Source organism: Schistocerca cancellata, chromosome 6, assembly GCF_023864275.1.
Source record: "Schistocerca cancellata isolate TAMUIC-IGC-003103 chromosome 6, iqSchCanc2.1, whole genome shotgun sequence".
Taxonomy (NCBI): Eukaryota; Metazoa; Arthropoda; class Insecta; order Orthoptera; family Acrididae; genus Schistocerca; species Schistocerca cancellata.
In genome coordinates this window covers 285,154,442-285,181,185 of record NC_064631.1, presented here as the reverse complement: position 1 = coordinate 285,181,185, position 26,744 = coordinate 285,154,442, and the positions used below count along the sequence as shown (strand labels likewise).

At 40.3% G+C, this 26,744-nt stretch overlaps 1 protein-coding gene across 4 annotated transcripts in view; it reads left to right on the top strand.

Annotated features, from left to right (window-relative positions):
* LOC126088527 (carnitine O-acetyltransferase-like) overlaps positions 1-26,424 on the top strand; it is an 82,171-nt gene extending 55,747 nt beyond the window's left edge. For all 4 annotated transcript variants that reach the window (XM_049906693.1, XM_049906694.1, XM_049906692.1 and 1 more), the window contains exons 10-14: positions 13,013-13,135; positions 14,438-14,560; positions 19,349-19,547; positions 25,361-25,498; positions 25,727-26,424. In XM_049906693.1, coding sequence (XP_049762650.1) covers positions 13,013-13,135; positions 14,438-14,560; positions 19,349-19,547; positions 25,361-25,498; positions 25,727-25,945 — 802 coding nt within the window. In that variant the 3' untranslated portion in view covers positions 25,946-26,424. The remainder of the gene's footprint in view (positions 1-13,012; positions 13,136-14,437; positions 14,561-19,348; positions 19,548-25,360; positions 25,499-25,726) is intronic.
* Positions 26,425-26,744: the final 320 nt, after the last annotated feature.

The following is a 26,744-nucleotide window of genomic DNA, read 5'->3' as shown; positions in this document are numbered from 1 at the left end:
GGCCCCTCTTTTTCACTTATCCTCCCTTTCTCCTATTGTTTAGTGTACAAATAGTGTCAAATTAAACACACTTATTTTTTTTCTATGACCAGTAGTAATTTGGATTCTCTCTCTCTCTCTCTCTCTCTCTCTCTCTCTCTCTCTCTCTCTCTCTCTCCCACCCCCCACCCCTCAAAAGGAAATAAAACTACACACTTTATCCACATCTGCAAATTGCCTGAATATTGAAAAGTCATGTTAATATGGTAGGAAAGGCTCCGGCAAAATTTAAATAATTTAGGAGTAAAGGAGACCACTCACTAAATAGTAAAAGGATTGAGTCACCTGAAAGCTGGCAAAGTTTTCATTCTTTCTTTGCTCCCCAGGAGGGGCTCGCATCTCTCTTGCGAGTATGTGCTTGACCACCACAGGGGCCTAGCCCTTGAAGCACTACTTCTTTCCATGTTGCAAGTTTATCATTCTACTTGCCCCATAAAAAATAGAGGGAAACATTCCACGTGGGAAAAATATATATAAAAAAACAAAGATGCTGTGACTTACCAAACGAGAAAGCACTGGTAGATAGACACAATAAAAAAACACACAAACACGGACACAATTTCAAGCTTTCGCAACCCAAGGTTGCTTCATCAGGAAAGAGGGAAGGAGAGGGAGAGGCGAAAGGATGTGGGTTTTAAGGAAGATGTCTGCCTCTGTGTGTATATGTGCGGATGGATGTGTGTGTGTGTGTGTGTGTGTGTGTGTGTGTGTGTGTGTGTAGTGTAGTGTAGTGTAGTGTATACCTGTCCTTTTTTCCCCCTAAGGTAAGTCTTCCTGCTCCCGGGATTGGAATGACTCCTTACCCTCTCCCTTAAAACACACATCCTTTCATCTTTCCCTCTCCTTCCCTCTTTCCCGATAAAGCAACCTTGGGTTGCTAAAGCTTGAAATTTGTGTGTGTGTTTGTGTGTTTTTTTTACTGTCTATCTACCAGCACTTTCTCGTTTGGTAAGTCACAGCATCTTTATATCCTGCCTGTATGATGATGATGATGATGATGCATGCTATAGCTACAAGTCCATCGTCCTCTCTAGTGACTGTACCATTCCCCTCTGTGTCTTCTACATTAGGTACTGGGGCTTCTCTACTACACCCACTCCCCTGTTCCACTGGAGCCCTCCTCTACTGCTTTCCCCACACCCCCTTTCCAAGTGTTGACTCCCTACCCACCAGCAACATTCATTCGCAACCCTCGGCAGAGAAGCAGTGCTCTCCTCCAGCATCCCTTACCAGGAGCCCCAGAATCTGGGGCAGAAAGCCCTTGCACTTGTCGAAATCATATGAGGAGGAGGTCAAGAAACTGCCTCTGTATCCAAAGTGACATTCCTGGTGGCTCCAGAAGGTACCGCCCCCCCCTCCCCCCGCCGCCACACACACACACACACACACACACACACACACACACACACACACACACACACACACACACATCCTGATTCAGAAAAAAAATGTGTATTGATGCCGTATCCTCGCAACCAGTGGCAGCCGTGAGGAATGATCTGACTCTTTGGTCCATTCAAGTCCCCACAGTATACTGACAGTGTTATCCTCCAGTGGAATTGTAGCAGTTTTTCCTGCCACCTGGCTGAGCTATGACGTCTCTTGTGCATTTCTCCTGCTCTTTGCCTGAATCACACTGTCTGTGAAAGAAGTGTGGGTGGTGTTTCTATGCACATTCTGGACTCTATCTACAGAAAATAAGTGCCACACAACTTTACAGGCTTCAGTGTTCATGTGGAGGCATATCTGGAATTTGCTGTCTGTAATGTGTATGTGCTTCCTGATGATGAGATGCCCCAGAACACATTGTACGCACTGTTTTCTCAGCTCCTCCCTGTGGGATCCTGCCCACTCGTCTAATATAAGGTGCCTAGGATGCTGCTTTCTCAGATAGCTAAACAATAATTCCAGCAAATCTTATTGCTGGAGCTTATTACAGTAAAGTAAATTGACAATACTTAACTTTGCCTTTTTACAAAGAGGTCAACCAATTGGCAACGTGCAAATAGTCAATTCCTTCAATATATACCATTTCCATGCAAGCAAATCACAAGTTCATAGTCACTGCTATAGGGTTTATATCACAGCTCGTTTTCTAGTGCGGCTCTTCTAGTGTGGCCGAGGCTAGCTGGAGCAGGGCTTATACTCTCTTCGTATAGGTGCCTCTCCTGTTGTGGTGTCGTCCTAGTCAGAGTTCTGTTGGCTGACATAGTCTCACAGGCTTCTCTGATGTTTCGTTCAGGCCGACATGCCAGCACTTGATGTTACGCTGGAACATTACTGCCCCCCCCCCCTCCCCTCCCAAAGTGACAGACCATCAATGTGTAGCGAGCGCGACAACGGTGGGGGAGGCCAGAGGGTGGACGCTGCACTGGACCGAAAGCTGTGGCTGTGGGGGATGTCAAGCTACCAGCCGTACCCCACCATCCAGCCTGCACTCTGGCAGAAACATCCCCCAGAAAAGTCCAGAAGGGTACGCACCCACCTCTGGAGGCCAAGTACCAAATGTGGAAGATGACAGCAGCTGCGGTGTGGGTGGGTCCAGCTCCATCCAGCTACAACGAGAGGAGGCGAAGGCTCTGTCTCGATGGGGTCATCCCTCAGTGTCTTGATGACACCCTCTGGCGGCTGCTGTGGCCATGCTGTCCTCGGGATCCGTGAATCTGAGGGAAGAGAGACAGAAGGATCACTGGGTATATGACAGGGGTGGAGCTGGTTGTGATGTCAGCACTGCAAGCCATCTGGATGTGAAATAAGATACTTGGAAGTGCCAAGTCAGCGGACTACCTCACCTTGCGCCCCCCATCTGCTGCCACTAAAAACCCTGTCAAAGACAATATCATGCGGCATGAAGGAATACTTGCGGCCTTCTTTCAGTGTCGGATGCAGAGGGGTGGAGCAGTGCCCGATGGCTGCGGCCGTGAAGTGGTTCTGCTGGTGATGGTCCATCTTGTGGGTGCGAACTATAGGATGCAAGAAACAGTCGCAATACTTGATCGCTGGTGCATGCGGAGCATCGTTCAGGCCAATGTGCCGGCACTTAATGTTATACCGGAACACTCCCACCCTTCCTAATATTGAGGGACCTCAGTGCTCACAACCCTTTGTGAGCAGCAACTACAACCACTGGCCATGGTAGAGCTTTTTGAAAACTTGCTCACAGAGCTCTATTTTTCTCGTTTGAATCCTGGTGTTCCCACACATTTCATTGTGGCGTATGGATCTTATATGGCCATTGAACTTTCCATTTGCAGTTTGATTTCTTCTGTCCATCCATCCATCCATCAGGGAGTCCATGATGACCTGTGTGATAGTAGTCATTTCCAAAAGTCTTGATCCTCTCTCAGTGTAACTGGCCTGGGCAGCCACTCAGTTGGGCTCTCTCCAAAGTTGATTGGGGTATTTTAACCATTGCTGTTGTTTGCACCCTGAGGTGAGATGTGGAGGTATCATTGTGGCTGTCCAGAGCACAACTGCAGCCATTATCTCGGCAGCTGATTTACTGATTCCCTCTTTCTTGCGACTCCCTGTCAGAAGATAATACCTTGGTGGACCCCCGAACTTATCGTGGTCATTAGAAATCGCATACTGTCCCTCCATTACCATAAGTGATATCCGTCGATGGAGCACCTTGTTTCCTTTAAGTAGATCTTTGCAGGATCTGCTGCCTCATAAAATGACTGAAACGAGATTGCTGGGAATGGTATGTTGCTACCATTGGACCATGTAGCCCTCATTTGCAGGTTTGTGCAAAGATTAGACACTTGCATTGACACTAGTCCCCCCCCCCCCCATGGGCCCCTTGTATCTCTGTAAATGATGTTGTCTACACTGACCCAGATGCTGTTACTTAACATTTTGCTTTGTATTATGCAAGCATCCTCAAGTAGTGGGTGGAACACCTTCACTTAGCATTTACTACTTGCCACCTGGAGCCGTATAATGCTCCATTCAGTGAGTGAGAAATCCCTCAGTGTCGTAGCTCTTTGCCCTTACACGGCCCCAGGGCTAGAATGCATCCACAATAAAATGCTTAAACACTTAGCAGGCGATTGCCAAAGACACATCTTTGCCATTTTCCACAGTGTCTGGAGCAAGGGTGAGTTTCCTTCTCATTGGTGAGAAATCATGATTGTCCCAGTACTGAAAATGGGTAAACATCCTCTTGACATGGACAACTGTTACCCAATTAGTCTTACTAATGTTCTGTGCAAGTTGCTTGAACATATGGTGAGCTGACAGCTGTGTTGGTACTTTGAGTCTCATGGTCTTTCGGCTCTGCCCCAGGGTGGGTTTCACCAAGGCCATTTTACTGCCAACAATTTGATCTGCGTGGAGTCCATTGTGTGGTTAGCTTTAGCCCAATGTCAGCATCTTTTCACTGTCCTCAAGAACATGCAAAAGACTTAAGACACAACATAGTGAAACCACATCCTGGTTACCTACCCTACATGAGTGGGGTCTCCAGGGTGTACTCCCAATTTTTGTCCAGAATTTGTTGTTGGTGGTGTTGTTGTTGTTGTTGGTGGTGGTGGTGTAGTTGTTGGTGGTGTAGTTGTTGTTACTTTCACTCCAGAAACTGGTCTGTTACAGCTCTCCATGCTGATCTAGCCTGTGCAAGGCTCTTCATCTCCGAATAACTACTGCAACCTACATCCTTCTTAATCTGCTTAATGTATTCATCTCTTGGTCTCCCTCTACAATTTTTATCCTCCACGCTTCCCTCCAACACTAAATTGGTGATCCCTTGATGCCTCTGAACATATCCTACCGACCAATCCCTTATTCTAGTCAAGTTGTGTCACAAGTTTCTGTTCTCCCCAATTCTGTTCAGTACCACCTCATTAGTTACATGATCTTCACCATTCTTCTCTAGCACAACATTTATAAATCCTCTATTCTCTTCCTGTCTACACTGTTTATCATCCATGTTTCACTTTCGTACATGGCTCCACTCCATAGAAATACTTTCAGAAAAGACTTCCTAACACTTAAATCTATACTCAATGTTAACAAATTTCTCTTCTTCAGTAACGCTTTCTTTGCAATAGCCAGTCTACATTTTATATCCTCTCTACTTCGGCCATCATCAGTTATTTTGCTTTGCTCCGCATAGCAAAACTCATTTCTACTTTAAATGTCTCATTTCCTAATCTAATCCCCTCAGCATCACCTGGTTTAATTCAACTACATTCAATTTATCCTCATTTTGCTTTTGCCGATGTTCATCTTATAGCCTCCTTTCAAGACATTGTCCATTCCTTTCAGCTGCTCTTCCAGGTTCTTTGCTGCCGCTCAGAGAATTTCGGTGTCATCAGAAAACCTCAAAGTTTTTATTTTCCTCCATGGATTTTAATTCCTTTTCCAAAAGTTTTGTTTCCTTTACTGCTTGCTCAATGTACGGATTGAATAACATTGGTGGTAGGCTACAACCCTGTCTCACTCCCTTCTCCAACCACCACTTGCCTTTCATGCCCCTTGAATCTTATAACTGCCATCTGGTTTCTGCACAGATTGTAAATAGCCTTTAACTCTCTTTATTTTACACCTGCCATCTTCAGAATTTGAAAGAGTATTCCAGTCAACGTTGTCAAAAGCTTTCTCTAAGTGTACAAATGCTAGAAACGTAGGTTTGCCTTTCCTTAATCTAGCTTCCAAGGTAAGTCGTAGGGTCAGTATTGCCTCACGTGTTCCAATATTTCTACGGAATCAAAACTGATCTTCCCCGAGGTCGGCTTCTACTAGTTTTTCCATTTGTCTGTAAGGAATTTGCATTAGTATTTTGCAACCATGACTTATTAAACTGATTGTTCGCTAATTTTCACTCCTGTCAACACCTACTTTCTTTGGATTGGAATTATTATATTCTTCTTGAAGTCTGAAAGTATTTTGCCTGTATCATACATCTTGCCCAACAGATGGAAGAGTTTTGTCGTGGCTGGCTCTCCCAAGGCTATCAGTAGTTCTAATGGAATGTTGTCTCTACTTCTGAGGCGTTGTTTCGACTTAGGTCTTTCAGAGCTCTGTCAAATTCTTTACACGGTATCATATGTCCCATTTCATCTTCATCCACGTCCTCTTCCATTTCCATAGTATTGCCCTCCAGTACATCGCCCTTGTATAGACCCTCTATATACTCCTTCCACCTTTCTAGTTTCCCTTCTTTGCTTAGAACTGGGTTTCCATCTGAGCTCTTGTTATTCATACAAGTGGTTCTCTTGTCTCCAAAGGTCTCTTTAATTTTCCTGTTGGTGGTATCTATCTTACCCCTAGTGATATATGCCTCTACGTACTTAAATTTGTCCTCCAGCCATCCCTGCTTAGCCATTTTGCACTTCCTGTCAATCTCATTTTTGAGACGTTTGTATTCCTTTTTGCCTGCTTCATTTTCTGTGTTTTTATATTTTCTCCTTTCATCAATTAAATTCAGTATTTCTTCTGTTACCCAAGGATTTCTACTAGCCATCGTCTTTTTACCTACTTGATCCTCTGCTGCCGTTCACTATTTCATCTCTCAAAGTTACCCATTCTTCTTCTTCCTCTTCTTCTTCTTCTTCTTCTTCTTCTTCTTCTTCTTCCTCCTCCTCCTCCTCCTCCTCCTCCTCCTCCTCCTCCTCCTCTGTATCTCTTTCCCCTGTTCTTGTCAATTGTTCCCTAATGCTCTCTCTTAAACTCTCTACAACCTTTGGTTCTTTCAGTTTATCCAGGTCCCATCTCCTTAAATTCCCACCTTTTTGCAGTTTCTTCAGTTTTAATCTACAGTTTATAACCAATAGGTTATGCTCAGAGTACACATCTGCACCTGGAAATGTCCTACAATTTAAAACCTGGTTCCTAAATCTCTCTCTTACCATTATATAATCTATTTGAAACCTCCTAGTGTCTCTAGGCCTCTTCCATGTATACAACCTTCTGTCATGATTCTTAAACCAAGTGTTAGTCTTGAGTAAGTTATGCTCTGTGCAAAAGTCTACCAGGCGGCTTCCTCTTTCATTTCGTACCCCCAGTCCATATTCACCTACTACGTTTCCTTCTCTTCCTTTTTCTACTATCGAATTCCAGTCCCCAATGACTATAAAACTTTCATCTCCCTTCACTATTTGAATAATTTCTTTTATCTCCTCATACATTTCATCTATCTCTTCGTCGTCTGCGCAGCTAGTTGGCATATAAACTTGTACTACTGTGGTAGGCGTGGGCTTTGTATCTATCTTGGCCACTATAATTTGTTCACTATGCTGTTAGTAGTAGCTTACCCGCATTCCTATTTTCCTATTCATTATTAAACCTACTCCTGCATTACCCCTATTTGATTTTGTATTTATAGCGCTGTATTCACCTTACTAGAAGTCTTGTTCCTCTTGCTACCGTATTTCACTAATTCCCACTATATCTAACTTTAACCTATCCATTTCCCTTTTTAAATTTTCTAACCTACCTGCCTGATTAAGGGATCTGACATTCCACGCTCCTATCCATAGAATGCCAGTTTCTCCTGATAACGTCGTCCTCCTGAGTAGTCCCCACCTGGAGATCCGAATGGGAGGCTTTTTTACCTCCGGAATATTTTACCCAAGAGGCCGCCATCATTTAACCATACAGTAAAGCTGCATGCCCTCGGGAAAAATTATGGCTGTAGTTTCCCCTTGCTTTCAGTCGTTCACAGTACCAGAACAGCAAGGCCATTTTGGTTAGTGTTACAAGGCCAGATCAGTCAATCATCCAGACTGTTGCCCCTGGAACTACTGAAAAAGCTGCTGCCCCTCTTCAGGAACCACATACCTGTCCGGCCTCTCTACAGATATCCCTCCATTGTGGTTGCACCTATGGCACCGCTATCTGTATCAGTGAGGCATGCGAGCCTCCCCAACAAGCCTCCCCAACAGTGGCAAGTTCCATGATTCATGGGGGACAGAACTTCTTGTCCCACCATAATCGAGTTTAAAGTTCGTGCTTCCCACAATATCCTCCATCTACAGCAGAATGGGGTCCCAGCCCTGTGAAGAGCCTACTCAAAGAGGATGGGGTCCATCTCCTACAGATCAGGCAACATAAAGTGCTGCTCAGCTATGCATTACACACTCGCTGCACTCCTGAGCATCCAGACTACCATATCCTTTTTCCTGGAATGGAGACCGACCTCCCGTAAGAGGCTCGGGACTGGATTCAGGGTCACAGTTCGTATAAAATGTCTCTGCTCTGTACTCCAATTTCCCCCACTGTTACCTCTTGTCAGGGAGGAATTGTGTGTACCTCCATGGTGTGTTATCCCATCCTCAGATGGGACTGGAAGACTGATTTTTCTCTGCCTGTTCCTGGTCGACCTAAATTTCGAGCCTCATAAGTGATACACACTGAAGGCTTTATTGTCAGTGGATGAACCTGTTTTGCCTACACACTTGCAGGGTGCAGTTAACTACTCTCCCTGCCTAACGGATGCGTGTATTCACTGCAGAACTGGTGGCCATTGCTTGAGCTCTGACACTTTTTTTGTAGCATCGGCAAGATATTCTTAATCAGCAGTGACTCCCTTAGTAGACTTTGAGCTATCAGTCAGTGCAACCCTCAACAACCATTGGTTGTGGCTATCCAGGATCTCCTTAATGGCCTCCACCAAGCTGGATGGTTGGTCATCTTTGGATGGACCCCTTGTAACTGTGGGATCCCAGGAAACGAACATGTTGACTGGTTGGCTACCAGGATGCTGACATTGGAGCTGGGGTACTGTCCTGGAATTGGACATGTTGGAGGCTTGGAATACTGATTTTCTGGTTTCTCTGAAACAACCATAAAGGAGACCATAACCATAGTGCAGTCTAACCTTCATGCTTTGGTCACACTAGGCAAAACCATGGGCACATTCTATGTTGTGAGGATCTACTACATAGTCGGTGTGGTGCCCATATGGTGGCCTACATCCTACTGGACTGCCATAATTTGGTAATGTTGTGGTGACTCCATTAACTTGCTTAACGCAGCACCTTGTTCTGCGGACAATGCCACAGCAGCTGATCTGGCTTTACATTTTATCCACGAAAGTAATTTTTATTCCTCTCTGTGATGTAAGGCACATTGTCCTCATCAGCCGCTTTTGGAATTGGAATGTTGCCCGTTGCCTCTTGCAACCGTGGGGTCGCTTAGCTGCAATTAATGGTCTGGCCTGGCTCATGCCCTTCCTGCTTTTTTAATTCTTCTTCTTTTTTTAAAATTCTTTTCCATCTACTGTTGGTTTACTGTCTCATTGTCATTGTTCTTTCCTGAGATTTTATCAGTTTGTCTGTGTAGCCAGTTTCCTTTTGGTAAAGGAGGGTGTGAAAACACTCATTGGATGCAGAGGGTTTATCTCCCATTGCATAATGTGTTTGGGAGTTCCAGCTGCTTTGGAGGTTAATTTGGATTTTTCTTTTCTGTCCTTTCTCTCTGGGAACTTTTCCCTGCTTGACACACAAAGTTTTGTGGAACCGATGGCCTCATAGTTTGGCCCCTTAAACCCCATCAATCTGTCCATCCTTCTTCTTCTTCTTCTTCTTCTTCTTTTTTGTGTGCCTGACAATGACTCAGTGCTTCTCCTGTTAAGTGAAAAGTAATGTTAGTTACATTGGAAGTTGCTATGTTCATTGTAAACTTGCATGGCAAGTGGTGATGTTCTGCAGACAGAAGTCAATATTTACATATCTAGGCAACTATTTTCTTTGAAAAATACCAGTATGCTGGAGTAAATATTATATTCACAAGAAAAATAATGGAAGGCAACCACTCGTCTATAGCAGTTTTGTGTGTGTTGCAGAGACAACAGGTAACAGTAACTGGATTCAGGGTCACAGTTCGTATAAAATGTCTCTGCTCTGTACTCCAATTTCCCCCACTGTTACCTCTTGTCAGGGAGGAATTGTGTGTTCCTCCATGGTGTGTTATCCCATCCAAACCTGTTCACAAGTTTTTGAGCTCTGGCTCTTTTTCTGGTAGAAAGTACACACACACACACACACACACACACACACACACACACACACACACACCAAAGCTAACACTTATGTAGCTGCAAAAACATTGATTATTGACAGCAGTTGCCTGGGCTGATGCATGGGGAGGGGCTAGGGAAGGATGCAAAAGGCAGTGAGGGCTAGTGGGGATAGGCAGAAGGGGAAAAGACAGATAACTCAGCATCTGCACAACAGGACAAAAGGAATTCAGAACAATAGAACATATAAGAGATGTAGAAAGAAGAGAGAGGTGCAGGGAGGGGGAAGAGGGTGACAAGGGCTGGAAAGGCGGGAAGGGGAGGAGGGGGGGAGGTATAGAGAGAGAGAGAGAGAGAGAGAGAGAGAGAGAGAGAGAACGAACCAATAATACCTCCATTTTGGCAGCTGTCATCCATTGTGCCCAAAAGTCACTTCCTTGCAGCCTCGCAACCCACCTGCAATGGGAAGTATGAGTTGTCAAAATATACCAATAGCCTGACATTATGCTATCCATCTCATCTGTCAGACATTATGCTATCCATCTCACCCATAAACAGAACTCCTGGGTAATCTCCTCTGACACCAGTAACCCTGTTAAAACATCCACAGACCGCCTCTTCTCTGATCATCTATTATCACCCTAACCTTGTAAAGCTCAACCACATGCTTAATCAGGACTTTGACTTCATTTTTCATTCTCTGAGATGAGGGATATTGTATCCACATCACCCAAAGAAGTCTTCTACTGCCCACCAAACCTGTAGACTGTCATTGTTCATGCGTGTTTCCATCCCACCAATGGATCATTTCATTGTGGTTGGCCCAGGTGCTAGACCTTTCCCATACACTCATCCACCACCTCCTTCCATAGTCAGGTCAGAGGCATTTACTGTCCTATTAAAGGCAAGGCCATATATGAAAGCAAAGCAACCATGTTATGTATCAGCTATGCTGTGTAAAATTTTGTATAGGCGTACCAGGTAAGCAATTGTCTCCTTGCTTGAATGGCCACTGCCAAACTGTGGCAAAGTGCACACTTGGTGCTCCAGTTGCTGAACATGCTGTGCACCACAGCCAAACTGACTTCAATAGTTGCTTCACTACTCGAGTCATTTATATACTCCCTTCCAGCACTGGTTTTTTCCTTTAAACTGCACAGGTGGGAATTGTCTGTTCACCAATCTTCCACTCTCCCAATCCTCCTGGCCTCAGCATCTATTAACCTGTTTCCCACAGCCCCATCTTACCTTTTTTCTTCTCTCTTCTGTCCAAACCACTTCTTCACCAGCTATATCATGTACTGCCTCCTTCTACCACCTCCAATCCCTGCCCCTCACTCCCCCATGCAGTCTCTCTCTCTCTCTCTCTCTCTCTCTCTCTCTCTGTGTGTGTGTGTGTGTGTGTGTGTGTGTGTGTGTGTGTGTGTGTGGGGGGGGGGGGGGGGGGGGCGCACGTGTGCGCTCATCCTATTAGGAGAAGAGCCAGAGCTCAAAAGCTAGTGAACATTGTTTTCCATTATGTGTTGTCTATGCACCACACATCAGTCTGCTACAGGTGAGTTTATGCCTCTCCCTTATTTTACATTTCGTTTCATCCAGGAATATTGTTGACAGTTTGTGAATAATTATACAGACTGACCTATATTTATGAAAATAACATAAACCATAACAACTTGGTGACTAAATCAAGTATTACGCAACAACGTGAAAATGGAAGTCGTTGATTTTTCAATAAGACTTGTGCCACAATAAGTTTGCATGGTATCTGATATCTTTTTACAAATTGAGATCACCATTAACTCCTTGTTGAAGAAAGTGTTCATTTTGCCACCAATTTTTCGAAGTGACTTCAAATTTTTATAAATGCTGGTTCTACATGCAAGAAGGATAGCACTTTCTGGTGGGTGGTCAGAAGATGGCAAGAGTATTGAATGGAATAAGAGGTACAAAAATGAGAAGACAACAGCAGTGCTCTGTTGTGAACATCACACATAACAAGATGGGAATTACACGGGGTTTCAGAATGACATTATCATTTGGAAAAGTGAATGATAGAACAAGAATCAAGTTAACATTGATGACAAGAGTGAAATAGCCATGAATACAGCACAAAAAGAATAATGAGGAGAAGCCTGGGAAGTATAAAATTTGATGTTGAAATTAAAGGATAGAAATAAGTGATGATACTACAGTAAAATTATAAATTGAATTCATAACAGTCATAATACAATGACAGAGTAGAAGTACAATAATGATCAGTTACAGGATGACAGTTTTAGAAGCTATATAGCAGGAGCACAGGAAGAAGATAAAAGGAAGTAAAAATAAATTAAACGAAAGGAATATAGGAAGAATAAAAGGCTGGTTTAGAGCAGGTGGTACATTGCTGAGGTTGGTAATAGAGCACAGACTCGAGCCCCTGCAGATCACACTCCTTCCCTTGAACAACTGCTGTCACATTTCACAAAGTAAGCCTTAGAGTTGAAGTGGGTGGATAAAATACAAAACAAAGAAATTCCTGCTGTGATGTTCAAAAGCAGTAAAAGGGAAAGTTTTAGAGCTAAACAAAGATTGTAATGTGTAAAAAAATTATTGATATATATGTAGAGACAAAGTGGTTAGCAGATGATAGAACAAGTTGGAGTGCTACATTGAACCACCGGAAGATACAAATGTTATCAGAAAATAACTGCCATTTTCGTGAAGATTATGTGCTGTCATAGAGCAGGTAGGAATCTGTAATATGCTGGCGAGTAGTCCTAAGCATACATCTATATCCCCTGTTAAGGTGTAACTTCCCAAAGAAGAACTCAAAACAGCGTGGGAGTGAAGTCTAGAACCTTGCAACTGTCAATAGAATACAGGGAAGGAACAATTACTGCATATATAATTGTCATTACAATGATAATCCTTTTGATTATAGTTTTAAAGATAATTGTGATGTAGTTAATCTGTGACCGCATCTGAATCTATTTGTCTGTGCATTGTATCATTTTAATTTTTTTTTTGCAGTTCCAAGGGTGCTACCAGAAGCACGTTGCCAGCAGTCAATTATGTACCACCACAGAGACTGAAGTTCAACATTTCGGATGACATAAAAACAGTTATTGAAACAGCTGAAACAAACCTTGACATGTAAGTTGTCTATTATGTGTGTGGTTTTAAGGGTGTGTCACAGATTCTTCACCAAACTTGACAATGATAATTTATTTTCACCAGTTTGTAATTTCACTTACTTTACGGTTTTGATTCCTTCACTCTTAATGTACTGCCTTTGTCAGAAAAATTCCAGGGCAGGTTTATTTAAAAACAGAAAATTAGATTTAACAAGTAATGATCCTCACTCCAATCGTAGTAGTCCCCTTTGTTATATGTACACAGTTGCCAACATTTCTGGAGGTCTTGGAAGCAAGCAGTGAAATTTTCAACTGTGATGCTTTTAAGCTCATTTATCACATCCCAGTGAATGTCTGCTATGTCTTGACAAAGCTTTGCCTTGTTACCTTCATGCTCACAGTAACAGGAAAAAATCACAAGACAAGAAGTGGCAAATGTAGCAGATGTGAGATGGCAATAACAGAATGTCTGGCCAGATATTCAGTAACAGAGAAAGCAGTATTAGACTTGCATTGTAATGCAGTAAGAACCAGTCCTAAGATTGACACAAATTAGGGTGGTGATGTTGAATTGCTTGTCACAAACATTTGAAGACTTCTATGTAAACAGTTTGGTTCACTGTTTGACCCAAAGGAACATGCTCATGGTAAACTGATCCTTTACTGTCAAAGAATGAGATCGACATTGTCTTTGTTTTTGAAGGTCGTTGAGAGACTTTTTTCGAGGCTGGTGGTTCAGGACTCCACCATTCAGCACTTTGATGTTTCATGTGAGGGTCATGCTGGTAGCACCAACTTTTAATCTTTGGCAGAAATGTGGCTTGTGTCCAGTAGTTCAGCAGAAATTCTTCATGTTTCCTCTTTCTGTTCATCAGTTAGTATGTGAGGGACAAGTTTTGCATTAAGTTTTCATTTCCCTAAATTTTCACATAAAATGTTATGACACATATCACAATTCAAATTAAGTTCTTCTGATATCGTACACAGAGTTACTTAATGGTCTTCATGCATTAACTGCCCCCCTGCTTCAGCGATCACCACCCAGCAACAGCTCATTTTCACTGCATATTGAGAAGAAAAAAAAGTGCTACTTAAAATTAATATCTTGGTGAATAGGTGAATATTTTCATACATTGATTCAAATTACCATGCATTTCATTGATATTAACTTCATTTCCATATCTCTGCTGATCTCTGATATATTTTTTCTTTTAAGTACAGATAATTTGTAATTTAAAAGATGTACTTTTAACATTGTGAACTTCACAGAATTACATGTACTATTTCATGCCTTAAAATTGCTCTTTTGCATTATTTTCAGATTAGTAAATGATCTTGAGATGGCTTGTTTCAAATTTCCAAACTTTGGGAAGGATTTCATAAAATCTCAAAAGCTTAGTCCAGACAGTTTTATACAGATGGCAATTCAGTTAGCATATTACAGGTATGATAGACTTATAATACTTAACTTACAATGTGTGCCACCATTGGTGTGGGACAGTCAAATTATGTCTAAGGAGGACTTCCTTTTTTGTCTTATTAAAAATCTACACAATATTTTGTTTCCTGGTGTATGTAGAATTTAAGTGGTCTAGTAGAAAGGTGATATAATCATGATTCATTTAGGTGAGCAGATGCTGGTTCCATAACAGTTTGTCCTGATGTGCCAGTCACTGTAGTTGGTACGTAGGTGTGATGTGACTGTCAATAACACCAACTAGTCAACATTATTTGCACCTTGGCATTACCAGCAGTAAAAATCTTAGTGCTCTGGTACTTTAAGCAACACTTTTTTTCCCCTTCTACCCAAAAAATTGGTTTTAAGTAGCTGAAGCAAGGAATTTATTAGAAGTATTCAGAAAAAGATGAGTAAAATGTTTCAGTAAATGAGTAATTGGGAAAGCTGGTCTTGTCCAGTGGTGATTTTACATTGCCAAAACGCAGCCATTCATGGTGTACTGAATGTTTGAACTTTCTTTAAAATAAAGTAAACAGTGATGTATTGCTAACGTGAAACAGAAGCCTTAAATGAAGTTGCTAGATGTAACTCCCATTCACACAACTGTTAAGTTTATGGAGCTTGGTACAAAATTCCTTGGCTCCAGTGTATTCCCTACACGTCCTCATCGAAGCTAGAGTGCAGATTGAGCAGTAAAATTAACCATCAATGAATTTCATATTTAATAGTAGCATAATAAATGTTCAAAATATTAAATTTCTGTAAATCATTCACACAAGACAGAACTCGTAAATGACTCGGAAAGATATCAGAGAATGCAGCACAGAAGGTGTAGAAAGACAACAGCAAAGTACAGAAATCAATAAGTAAAGATGAAGTGGAGGATTACATAGTCCTATTTTTAACTGATTGCCCTGAAAGAACTTCATTGATGATGGTGATAGTAGCAGAGTGTCGAAATACAGTAATTTGTGCTTCTAGTTCCATGTCATCATTGTAACAGAAGCCTGGTTTTTGTTCAGATACATGATTTTGCATAAAAATTGGCTTACACTGTCACAAATTCAAGACATTGTTTTGGATAATTAGGATTTTTTTAAAAGAAATGGGCACTGTCTTAGTGTCTCTTGTATAATGTGTAACAATTCGGACAGTTGCAGTCTTGTAAAAATGTAAAATTTTAACTATAAACTCTGTGAAAAATCTTGTAACTGGAGCAAATAAACAAAATGAAAAGATGAAATTAAAATGCACCCCAAGTGTCACATTAAACAACAAAGGAAGGAAAAAAAACTACTGCATTTTTCTTTGTCTTCAGTGGAACGTTGCTATTAAAATCCTCTAATGTGCAACCACTAGTCTCTGCTAGTTTACTCCAGAGTTCCTTAAATTTTTAAACATTCTGCAATGTTCATGTTGTTGTTCCTCATGTAATCTTCTGTTCTGAGTGATTTAACTTTCTGTACAATAACTCCTATCAACTTAGGTTCTTTTCTTATGTCTAGTTTGTAAAAATACCTGAAGCTCCTGTTGCTCTGAGTTGTAGTAGTTTATTTTATCTTCTAGACAATCAGGTAGTGATTAAGAGGAAATGAAGAAGTGGCACTGTTTCTCATAAGAATATTTGGTGTCCTTTAGCATGACCACATGCTGTACAGCATGATGAATTCAAGGCAGTCATTCTCAATAGTCATTCCAATTTATAAGTGCTGCAGGAAAAGGCAGATGACAGATGTCGTCTGATATCAGTTGTCCAAGGCTGTTAGCTATTAGAGTTCAAAATTGTGCTTGTCGAGCTCAGAAGTTTGAATATAAATTTTACCTGTAGACCAAATCAGTGAACTCAACAGACTAGCTGCAGAGCTCATGCACTTTGCTGTTAGACAGAACACTCTTTAGATAGCTATAAGAAAGGATATTCATGTTCATAACATTTCATATAATTATCTGATTATGTTATGTGCATAACAGATAATTCCAAAGAAATCATCATCATACCATGTAGCATACTTCTAACAAATATTTATTTACATTGCTTTTAATTTCAAGGACAGGTTTTGTTTAAACTTTTATTGAAATGGACACATTAAATTCCCGATTAAATAATGCAAGGCCAAAGAAAACTCTTCCAGGGCAATATTTTAATTACTTGCTAATTTACTTTTTTACAAAATTATAATTAAATTCCATGCTTAAATTTTATAGGCAAGGGTTGAGTTTATACTCAAAGCTGGTTAATCATGTATAGAGCATGTTTTATCATCCTGCTAATATCTACTTTGAATGTTCACTTAAATTAGCATCAATAATATATTCTCCTTCACTATTCACAACAGTCTGCCAATACTGGGGTAACTTTTTGACGCCGCAATTGTAGAAATCGTGTGGTTTTGAAGTGAAGAACTCCTCATCGAGCCATGTTCGGAGCACATTTTCGTCCAGGAAGGAGGTTCCTTGAAGGTTGTTGAATAGATAGTGGGAAAAGTGAAAATCTGAGGGCGCAAGATTAGGTGAATAAAGTGGGTGTGGAATTACTTTCCAATCCAAATTCTGTATAGTGCTTTTTCTCAGTCTAGCAGAATGCAGGTGGGCATTATAATGGAGTAGCACCACACAGACTTCCTAGTTGTTCTTGGATTGCATCTGCAGGACATCTCAGTTGTTGGTAATAATGTCAGCAGTGATGGTAACACTTCAAAGAAGCAATTCATAGTACATTACATCATCATTGTTCCACCAGATGCGTAAGATTATCTTTTGTGATCTGTGCACGTCTTTGTATAGGGAGTTGAGGCTTTGTTTGGGCTCAACCATTCATTTCTTTTCCTTATGTTAGTATAAACACAATGATACGGGATAGGAAAGGTTGATGCTGTTCATGACCAATTCAAGACAAGCAAGCAGAGATGCACTTATTGCCATCTGTTGACTATTGTGGTTTTAGGAATTTTTGCACCTTCCTCATTGCATGGTGGAACGATCACATTTCATCAAATTTGCCAGTTCTCAAGTACACTGACATAGAACAGTGCAGATCAATGTGTTTAAACAATCTTCTTCAAACCCCAAAGGTCTTCCTGAATACGGAGAGTAACTAACGTCAGAACAATCCTCCTGAAAATGTGTAAACCATTTCCTTGCTGTTTTCTGCCCACCTGCATTAGCCCCATACGTGGCACAGCATTTCTGGCTGCGTCTGCTGCTGTCACCCCTCTGCTGAACACAAAAGAAGAATGTGTTTGAAATGCTCAGATTTCTCCACTTGATGCTCAATTTTATAGTCTCCACAGCTCCACTCTCTGTCTCCAAATGATGAAATAACAATATGTCAACTCAAACAAAAACAGTGAACTACAAATTAAAAAAATGATAATCAATAAATAAACTCATAGCAACCCAAATACCAGCATGTGAAACAAAAGCACTATGAACTTATGCACAATTCAATTACAGGAATGCTACTATCATGGCTAATCATCTTTCATTTGCAGAACATTTAATCTGTAAGTATGTAAACAGCAGACTCTATACCAAAGAATCTTAGTAGTAAGTCAATTTCGCTTCCTCGAGTGTCTGTGAAGCTTTTCTGATAGGACTACAAATGGTAACCACCTTTTCTCCTTGTATTTTCTTATAAACAAATACACCTATTTTTAAAAACTTGGAAAGTATTTTCTTCAGAATTGCTCAGCATGTAACATTGTGTGCCAGTATTTTCCTCATAAAACATCCAAAAAAAGGCTTATAATGCCTGTTGTAACATACTATTGCTTATTTACGTAGAATTATATTTATTAATACTGAAGATAGTAGGTCATACGACTCGTTAATTGAACCTGCCCTGTATTTGCAAGTAGCATACAGTAACTTTTTTTCTGTGAGTATCCTATGACAACATTGAGAGGCTAATTATGTCTTGATTTGAAAGATATTATTTAGCGCTCCTTGAAGTGCTACTTAGCATTATGAAGTACTCTTGTTGATAGTCTTTGAAAACTCAAGTTAACATCATGTACTGTAATAAAAAGCTAATCACTAATCACACTCAATTGGGTAAGAAAAGTATGACATAACATGGCTGGCTGATGTAGAAGGTGGAGACCTGACCGATGAAAAGTCTGAAAAGTTGCATGAAGAACACTTAAGTTTTGAATAGGTCCACTCATCTTTAAAATTTATGAAGCTGAGAATGGATAAAGTGACCTCAGTGTTAACACTTTATCAGATTGAATCAAATGAATGAAGTGAAAATATTCAATAGTTTATTTATCTGTTAAAGTGTCCTTTAACTCTGCATGCCTTGCTCATCACTTGCACAACAGTATATTCAAGAATATTTCAACTCCTCCCCTGTCCCTCCCTTCTCCCCTGTCTCTCCCTTCTCCCCTCCCCCTCCCTCTTACCTCCCTCCCCCCTTTGCCTCACTCTCCCCCCTTTGCCTCACCCCCCCCCCCCCCCCCCGGGTTGACCCGCTCTCCCCCCCGTTTGCCCCGCTCCCCCCCCTCACGTACACACACACACACACACACACACACACACACACACACCTTTTCTGCTGCTCCTACAATTCTCATTTACCTCCTCGACAAAAGTGATGTTACAAATTCTTAAAATCATTCATGGCAGCTGTAAAGTAACAATATTTAAAAAAAAAAAAAATATATTAGTGGTGGTAAGGTGCAGGCCTCAAATTCTCTTTCTGAATATTTCTTTAAAGAATATCAGATTTAACATAATAAATACTTCAAATTTTACATTTTGTCCATTTATTAGGCTTCATAGTCAGCCTGGTGCCCATTATGAATCTGCATCAACTAGAAAATTTATTCATGGTCGGACAGAAACCATTCGCTCTTGTTCGATTGAATCTGTTGAATTTGCAAAAACAATGCTAGACTCGTCAAAGTCTGATAAAGAGAAGGCAGCAGCTTTGCAGAAAGCCATCAAAAGTCACAAGGATTACACAATACAGGTTAGTATTAAAAAGAATATCAGTTCCTTGAAATAAATAGACTGTGATAATATCTCAGCCCCATATTATTAGTTTATGTAACCTGATCATATTAGGACTTTCAGTCCATGTCTTACATCAGATCAGGGTTTAAAAAATCTGTAGTTTTTACATCATAGTTACTCAAGAAATGACAGTTTTTACATAATAAATAGTAATAAAATGGAATTAATAGAATTCAGTATAACTTTAATGTAACTGCCCCAGTGTGAATAACATAACAACTAAAAACTAATAACATTATACTACTGCTCATGGTGGTGGTGGTGGTGATGGTGGTGGTGATAACAGCAGGTACAAAACGTATTTATAGGTGTACTAAAATGACATTTTCTGGGATGTAATAATATGAAAAGGATAGTTGCTACTCATCATACAGCAGAGATGCAGGCACAACAAAAAGACTGTCACAAAATGAGCTTTTGGCCAATAAGGCTTTTGTTGAAAAAATTAAACACACACACACACTAACTAACTAACTAACTTACACTCGTGGAAACGCAACTCGCACACACATGGCCACAGTTTCTGGCAGCTGAAGCCAGCTGGTTTGGGTTCAGCTGGCAAACACTGTGGACACGGTTTTTAGGACAGTCCAACACAAAATGCTTCAAAACAGGAGGATTACCATCTGTAAAATTGTTGCTAAGATTCCTAAGAGTTCTTATGGTACAGTTGAAAGAGCTTTGACTGAAAAATTTGGGTATCCCAAGTGTTAAATTCGACAGGTACCGCTTATGCTGACAGCAGAACATGAGCAGAAATGTCTTCTCTGTGCTCGCCAGTTTCTTCAGAAGTGTCAAGAAGATAAGGAAGGATTACTGGACTTATTTTTACGGGAGACGAAACATGGTGTTAATGAAAGAAAAATGCAAGCAGTGGCATCCCTCAGGGTCATCAGTTGCAAAGAAGTTCTAACAAACTCCTTCTGCTGATAGTCATGGCCATTGTGTTTTCGGATTTTAAGGGGATTTTGGTCATCAGTTCCGTGGAATCTGGGACAACCATCAACTCAGATAGTTATTGTGAAACACTATGAAAACTCAGGCAGCTATCCAGAACCAACAGAGGTGACGACTGACAAAGGTGTAATGCTGTTTCATGATGATGACTGATCTCACGTCTCCTGCCAAACCCAGGAACTTTTGACAAACATTGGTTGGACTATGTAGGTTTGCAGAAGAGCTGCTGTGAAGTTTGGAAAGTTGGAGACGAGGCACTGACAGAATTGAAGCTATGAGGACGGGTCGTGAGTCATGCTCGGGTAGCTCTGACGGTAGAGCACTTGCCCGCAAAAGGCAAAGGTCCCGAGTTAAAGCCTCAGTCCAGCACACAGTTGTAATCTGCCAGGGAGTTTCATGTAGAAAATAGTGTAAGAAATTCTCTTTCTTGTAAAAATAAATTTTGGTGGGTCTGCCACTGAAATATTATACGTAAATTGGAAACAACTACTTAGCTGTACACCCGAAGCAGATCATTAATCAGTCTCGCTGAGAAAACTTTAAAATGGTGCGAGTAATGATAAACTGCATAGAGCTGAGTAATAGATTGTCAGACAAACAGAATACGAATGTTGTGACTCTGTTCCTTAACTTATGTTTTTCTTCAGAATATATGGGCATGTTAAATTCGTATGTAAACTCCCAATTTAAGTAACAATTGATAACAATGCATCTTAACAAAATATTCTTTTTCTTAGAAGATAAATTAATGTATCACTGGAAAGTTTAGCCAGTACTTGTTTATTCTTGTTGTTGTTGTTGTTGTTGTTGTTGGCAATTGTTGCAATTTATTTCAGTGTAGTGTTCAGAATACGAGGGGCATTTGAAAAGTCTGTGCAAAGTCCGAGAGATGGCACGATGTTTAGTTAGTAGTAACTTTGGAAAGAATGCACACCAAGTTTCAGCCATATTGGTCTATTTCTTTATGTTTGGCACGCGTGTGAAACAAGGAAGTCTAGCGATTGTCAAAAAATGGACGAAAAGGAATTTTGTGTGGTGATTAAACATTACTTTATAAAAGGCAAAACGCCTCAGGAGACTAAAGAGAAGCTTGATAAACATTACGGCGACTCTGCACCTTCGATTAGAACAGTTTATAAGTGGTTTCAAAATTTTCGGAGTGGCAATAGGGGAACAAGTGATACTGAATGTTCTGAACACCCTGTGCGGGTTACGACTCCAGAAATCATCTATAAAATCCATGATATGGAGATGGATGACAGAAGAGTTAAGGTGCGTGTGATTGCTAGTGCTGTGGGCATCTCAAATGAACATTTACGTAATATGTTGCATAAACATTTGGACATGAGAAAGCTATCCGCAAGATGGGTCCCGCGATTGCTAACGCTTGACCAAAAATGGAATCGTGTGAAGTGTTGCAAGGATGGTGTGCAGCTGTTCAGGAAGAATCTGCACGACTTTAAGTGTCATTTCAACACTGTGGAAGACACAGGGATACAATACTATACTCCTGAGACCAAACAAGAATCCATACAATGGGTTACCAAGGCAGAATCTGCACCAAAAAAAGGTAAAGACCATTCCTTCGTCCGGAAAGGTTATGGCGACTGTCTTTTGGGATTCGCAAGGGATAATCCTCATCAACTATCTGGAAACGGGTAAAATTGTTACAGGTGAATGTTGTTGTTGTTGTTGTTGGTCTGGTCTTCAGTCCTAAGACTGGTTTGATGCAGCTCTCCATGCTACTCTATCCTGTGCAAGCTTCATCTCCCAGTACCTACTGCAACCTACATCCTTCTGAATCTGCCCTCCAATACTAAATTGGTGATCCCTTGATGCCTCAGAACATGTCCTACCAATCGATCCCTTCTTATAGTCAAGTTGTGCCACAAGCTCCTCTTCTCCCCAATTCTATTCAATACCTCCTCATTAGTTATGTGATCTACCCATCTAATCTTCAGCATTCTTCTGTAGCACCACATTTCTAAAACTTCTATTCTCTTCTTGTCCAAATTATTTATCGTTCATGTTTCACTTCCGTACATGGCTACACTCCATAAAAATACTTTCAGAAATGACTTCCTGACACTTAAATCTATACTCCATGTTAACAAATTTCTCTTCTTCAGAAATGCTTTCCTTGCTATTGCCAGTCTACATTTTATATCCTCTCATTTCCTAATCTAATACCCTCAGCATCTCCCGACTTAGTTCGACTACATTCCATTATCCTTGTTTTGCTTTTGTTGGTGTTCATCTTATATCCTCCTTTCAAGACACTATCCATTCCGCTCAACTGCTCTTCCAAGTCCTTTGCTGTCTCTGACAGAAATACAATGTCATCGGCGAACCTCAAAGTTGTTATTTCTCCTCCACGGATTTTAATACCTACTCTGAATTTTTCTTTTGTTTCCTTCCCTGCCAGCTCAATATACAGATTGAATAACATCGGGGAGAGGCTATAACCCTGTCTCGCTTCCTTCCCAACCACTGCTTCCCTTTCATGCCACTCAACTCTTATAACTGCCATTTGGTTTCTGTACAAATTGTAAATAGCCTTTCGCTCCCTGTATTGTACCCCTGCCACCTTAAGAATCTGAAAGAGAGTATTCCAGTCAACATTGTCAAAAGCTTTCTCTAAGTGTACAAATGCTCGAAATGTAGGTTTGCCTTTCCTTAATCTAGCTTCCAAGGTAAGTCGTAGGGTCAGTACTGCCTCACGTGTTCCAATATTTCTATGGAATCCAAACTGATCTTCCCCGAGGTCAGCTTCTACTAGTAAGAATTCGCGTTAGTACTTTGCAACTGTGGCTTATTAAACTGATAGTTCGGTAATTTTCACATCTGTCAACACCTGCTTTCTTTGGGATTGGAATTATTATATTCTTCTTGAAGTCTGAGGGTATTTCGCCTGTCTCGTACATCTTGCTCACCAGATGGTAGAGTTTTGTCAGGACTGGCTCTCCCAAGGCCGTCAGTAGTTCTAATGGAATGTTGTCTACTCCCGGAGCCTTGTTTCGACTTAGGTCTTTCAGTGCTCTGACAAACTCTTCACGCAGTATCATATCTCCTATTTCATCTTCATCCTCTTCCATTTCCATAATATTGTCCTCAAGTACATTGCCCTTGTATAGACCCTCTATATATTCCTCCCACCTTTCTGCTTTCCCTTCTTTGCTTAGAACTGGGTTTCCATCTGAGCTCTTGATATCCATACAAGTGGTTCTCTTTTCTCCAAAGGTCTCTTTAATTTTCCTGTTGGCAGTATCTATCTTACCCCTAGTGAGATAAGCATCTACATCCTTACATTTGTTCTCTAGCCATCCCTGCTTAGCCATTTTGCACTTCCTGTCAATCTCATTTTTGAGACGTTTGTATTCCTTTTTGCCTGCTTCATTTACTGCATTTTTATATTTTCTCCTTTCATCAATCAAATTCAATATTTCTTCTGTTACCCAAGGATTTCTACTAGCCCTTGTCTTTTTACCTACTTGATCCTCTGCTGCCTTCACTACTTCATCCCTCAAAGCTACCCATTCTTCTTCTACTGTATTTCTTTCCCCCATTCCTGTCAATTGTTCCCTCTCCCTGAAACTCTGTACAACCTCTGGTTCTTTCAGTTTATCCAGGTCCCATCTCCTTAAATTCCCACCTTTTTGCAGTTTCTTCAGTTTTAATCTACAGTTCATAACCAATAGATTGTAGTTAGAGTCCACATCTGCCCATGGATATGTCTTACAATTTAAAACGTGGTTCCTAAATCTCTGTCTTACCATTATATAATCTGTCTGAAACCTTTTAGTGTCTCCAGGCTTCTTCCACGTATACAACCTTCTTTTATGATTCTTTAACCAGTGTTAGCTATGATTAAGTTATGCTCTGTGCAAAATTCTACCAGACGGCTTCCTCTTTTATTTCTTAGCCCCAATCCATATTCACCTACTACGTTTCCTTCTCTCCCTTTTCCTACTACCGAATTCCAGTCACCCATGACTATTAAATTTTTGTCTCCCTTCACTATCTGAATAATTTCTTTTATTTCATCATACATTTCTTCAATTTCTTCGTCATCTGCAGAGCTAGTTGGCATATAAACTTGTACTGCTGTAGTAGGTGTGGGCTTCGTGTCTATCTTGGCCACAATAATGCGTTCACTATGCTGTTTGTAGTAGCTTACCCACATTCTGTTTTTTTTATTCATTATTAAACCTACTCCTGCATTACCCCTATTTGACTTTGTATTTATAACCCTGTTTTTGCCTGAAAAAAAGGTGAATATTATTCATCGTTATTGGACCGTTTGAAAACACCTGCGACAAAAACGCTGGCAATTGGTCCACCATAAAAAGCCCTTTCCATGATGACAGTGCACCGGCATGCACCTCAGCAGTTGTGATCGCAAAATTAATGGAAATAGGATTCCAACTTGTTTCACATCCTCCCTACTCCCCAGACTTGGCTCCCTCGGACTGCTATTTGTTTCCCAATTTGAACAAATGGCTGGTGGGACAAAGATTTTATTCAAACAAGGAGGTGATTGCAGCAACTAATAGCTATTTTGCAGACTTGGACAATTCCTATTATTCGGAAGGGATCAACAAATTAGAATAGCATTGGACAAATTGTATAAGTCTAAAAGGAGACTATGTCAAAATATAAAAAAGATTTGCCCCAAACATGTAAGTAATTTTTTATTTTTGCACGGACTTTTCAAATGCCTCTTGTAAATTGAGTTGCACTTTACATAACTGTTTAGGGCAATATGATTCAATATTATTATTATTTATCTCATATTTCTGTTTGCATTATTAGGCAGTGAATGGCCTTGGTGTGGATCGTCATCTGCTTGGATTGAAAATGATTGCAATTGAGAATGGATTAGATGTACCAAAACTGTTTCTAGACTCTGGCTACATTTGCAGTACCCATATGAAATTATCCACAAGTCAGGTTAGTAAATTTATCAGGTGATCAAAGCCCTGTTTTTACTCTCTTCCTCTCTTTTCATTTAATTAATAACAAATTAGTTTACTTACATGATCAATAAATAATTTGTAAAAACATTGCTGGTAGCTACATTACTTTTAATATTCACCAACCTTTTTCTTTAAATATTCTCATTATTTCTTAATTTGCACCTAGATGTCTTCACATTCTATTGCAATGGCATTTTTGCAGGTTGCAGCTCGCTGTGAAGCATTTATGTGCTATGCTCCTTTGGTGCCAGATGGTTATGGATGCTGCTATAATCCAAGAGACAAAGAGATATTTTTTGGCACATCTGCATTCAATTCGAGTCCCGAAACCAGTGCGCAAAAATTTAAAGAGGCTCTTGAACAGTCTCTCATTGACATGCAAAATGTATTACTTGCAAGTCAGTTGAAATCAAAACTCTAAAATATAAGAGAGAAGAAAGAAAGATTTATAAGACATACAAAAGATAAGCATAACATCATCTTGCTGTGGAAGCAATATGACAGACAGAAATGGTAACTGATATATTTGTATATCTGTATCTTTCTCAAGCACTGAATTATGCAGTCCACTGGGTCAATTTTTTTCTGCCATCAGTATTTTTTAAAGTGTTATAGATTGTCACACATGTGAACAGTGGTTACCTGCATGAATAATTTTTTAATGAATGTTGTTAAAAAGAAATTAAAGAATGTATTCTGTAATTGTCACTGTGCTTTGTACAATTGTTGTGGTAATTGTTTGTAACCTACAGAATAATGTTTTTGTAACTGATGCCATGAGATTTTATGAAGAGAATTATATTTAAATACTACTGCAACGACTGAATTTGTTATACGTTTTATACGGTGTTGTAATTTTTATGACAAAGTTTATATTAAATAATCACTAACAACTGCAAATCATTTTATTTTATTTTATTTTATTTTTTAAAAGAGGTGAGGAAGGAGGTTGTGTGTGTGTGTGTGTTTTCTCAAAGTATCTACGAAGTGCAAGTGCAGTATGTACCGAAATTTATGAACTTTTGTCAGATTTGCTTCACTTAAATTTATTATTTGTTTGCCTTTAAACCAACTAACTTACTAAATAATTAATGCTGAAGTTCAGAAGCACACACATTATGCATTCCAGTAACCAATTTACTTTTGGATTCCATCTTTTACCACAATACTTTTGTTACCTTAATTTTTATGAACTGAATGACACCATTAATTAAGAATTT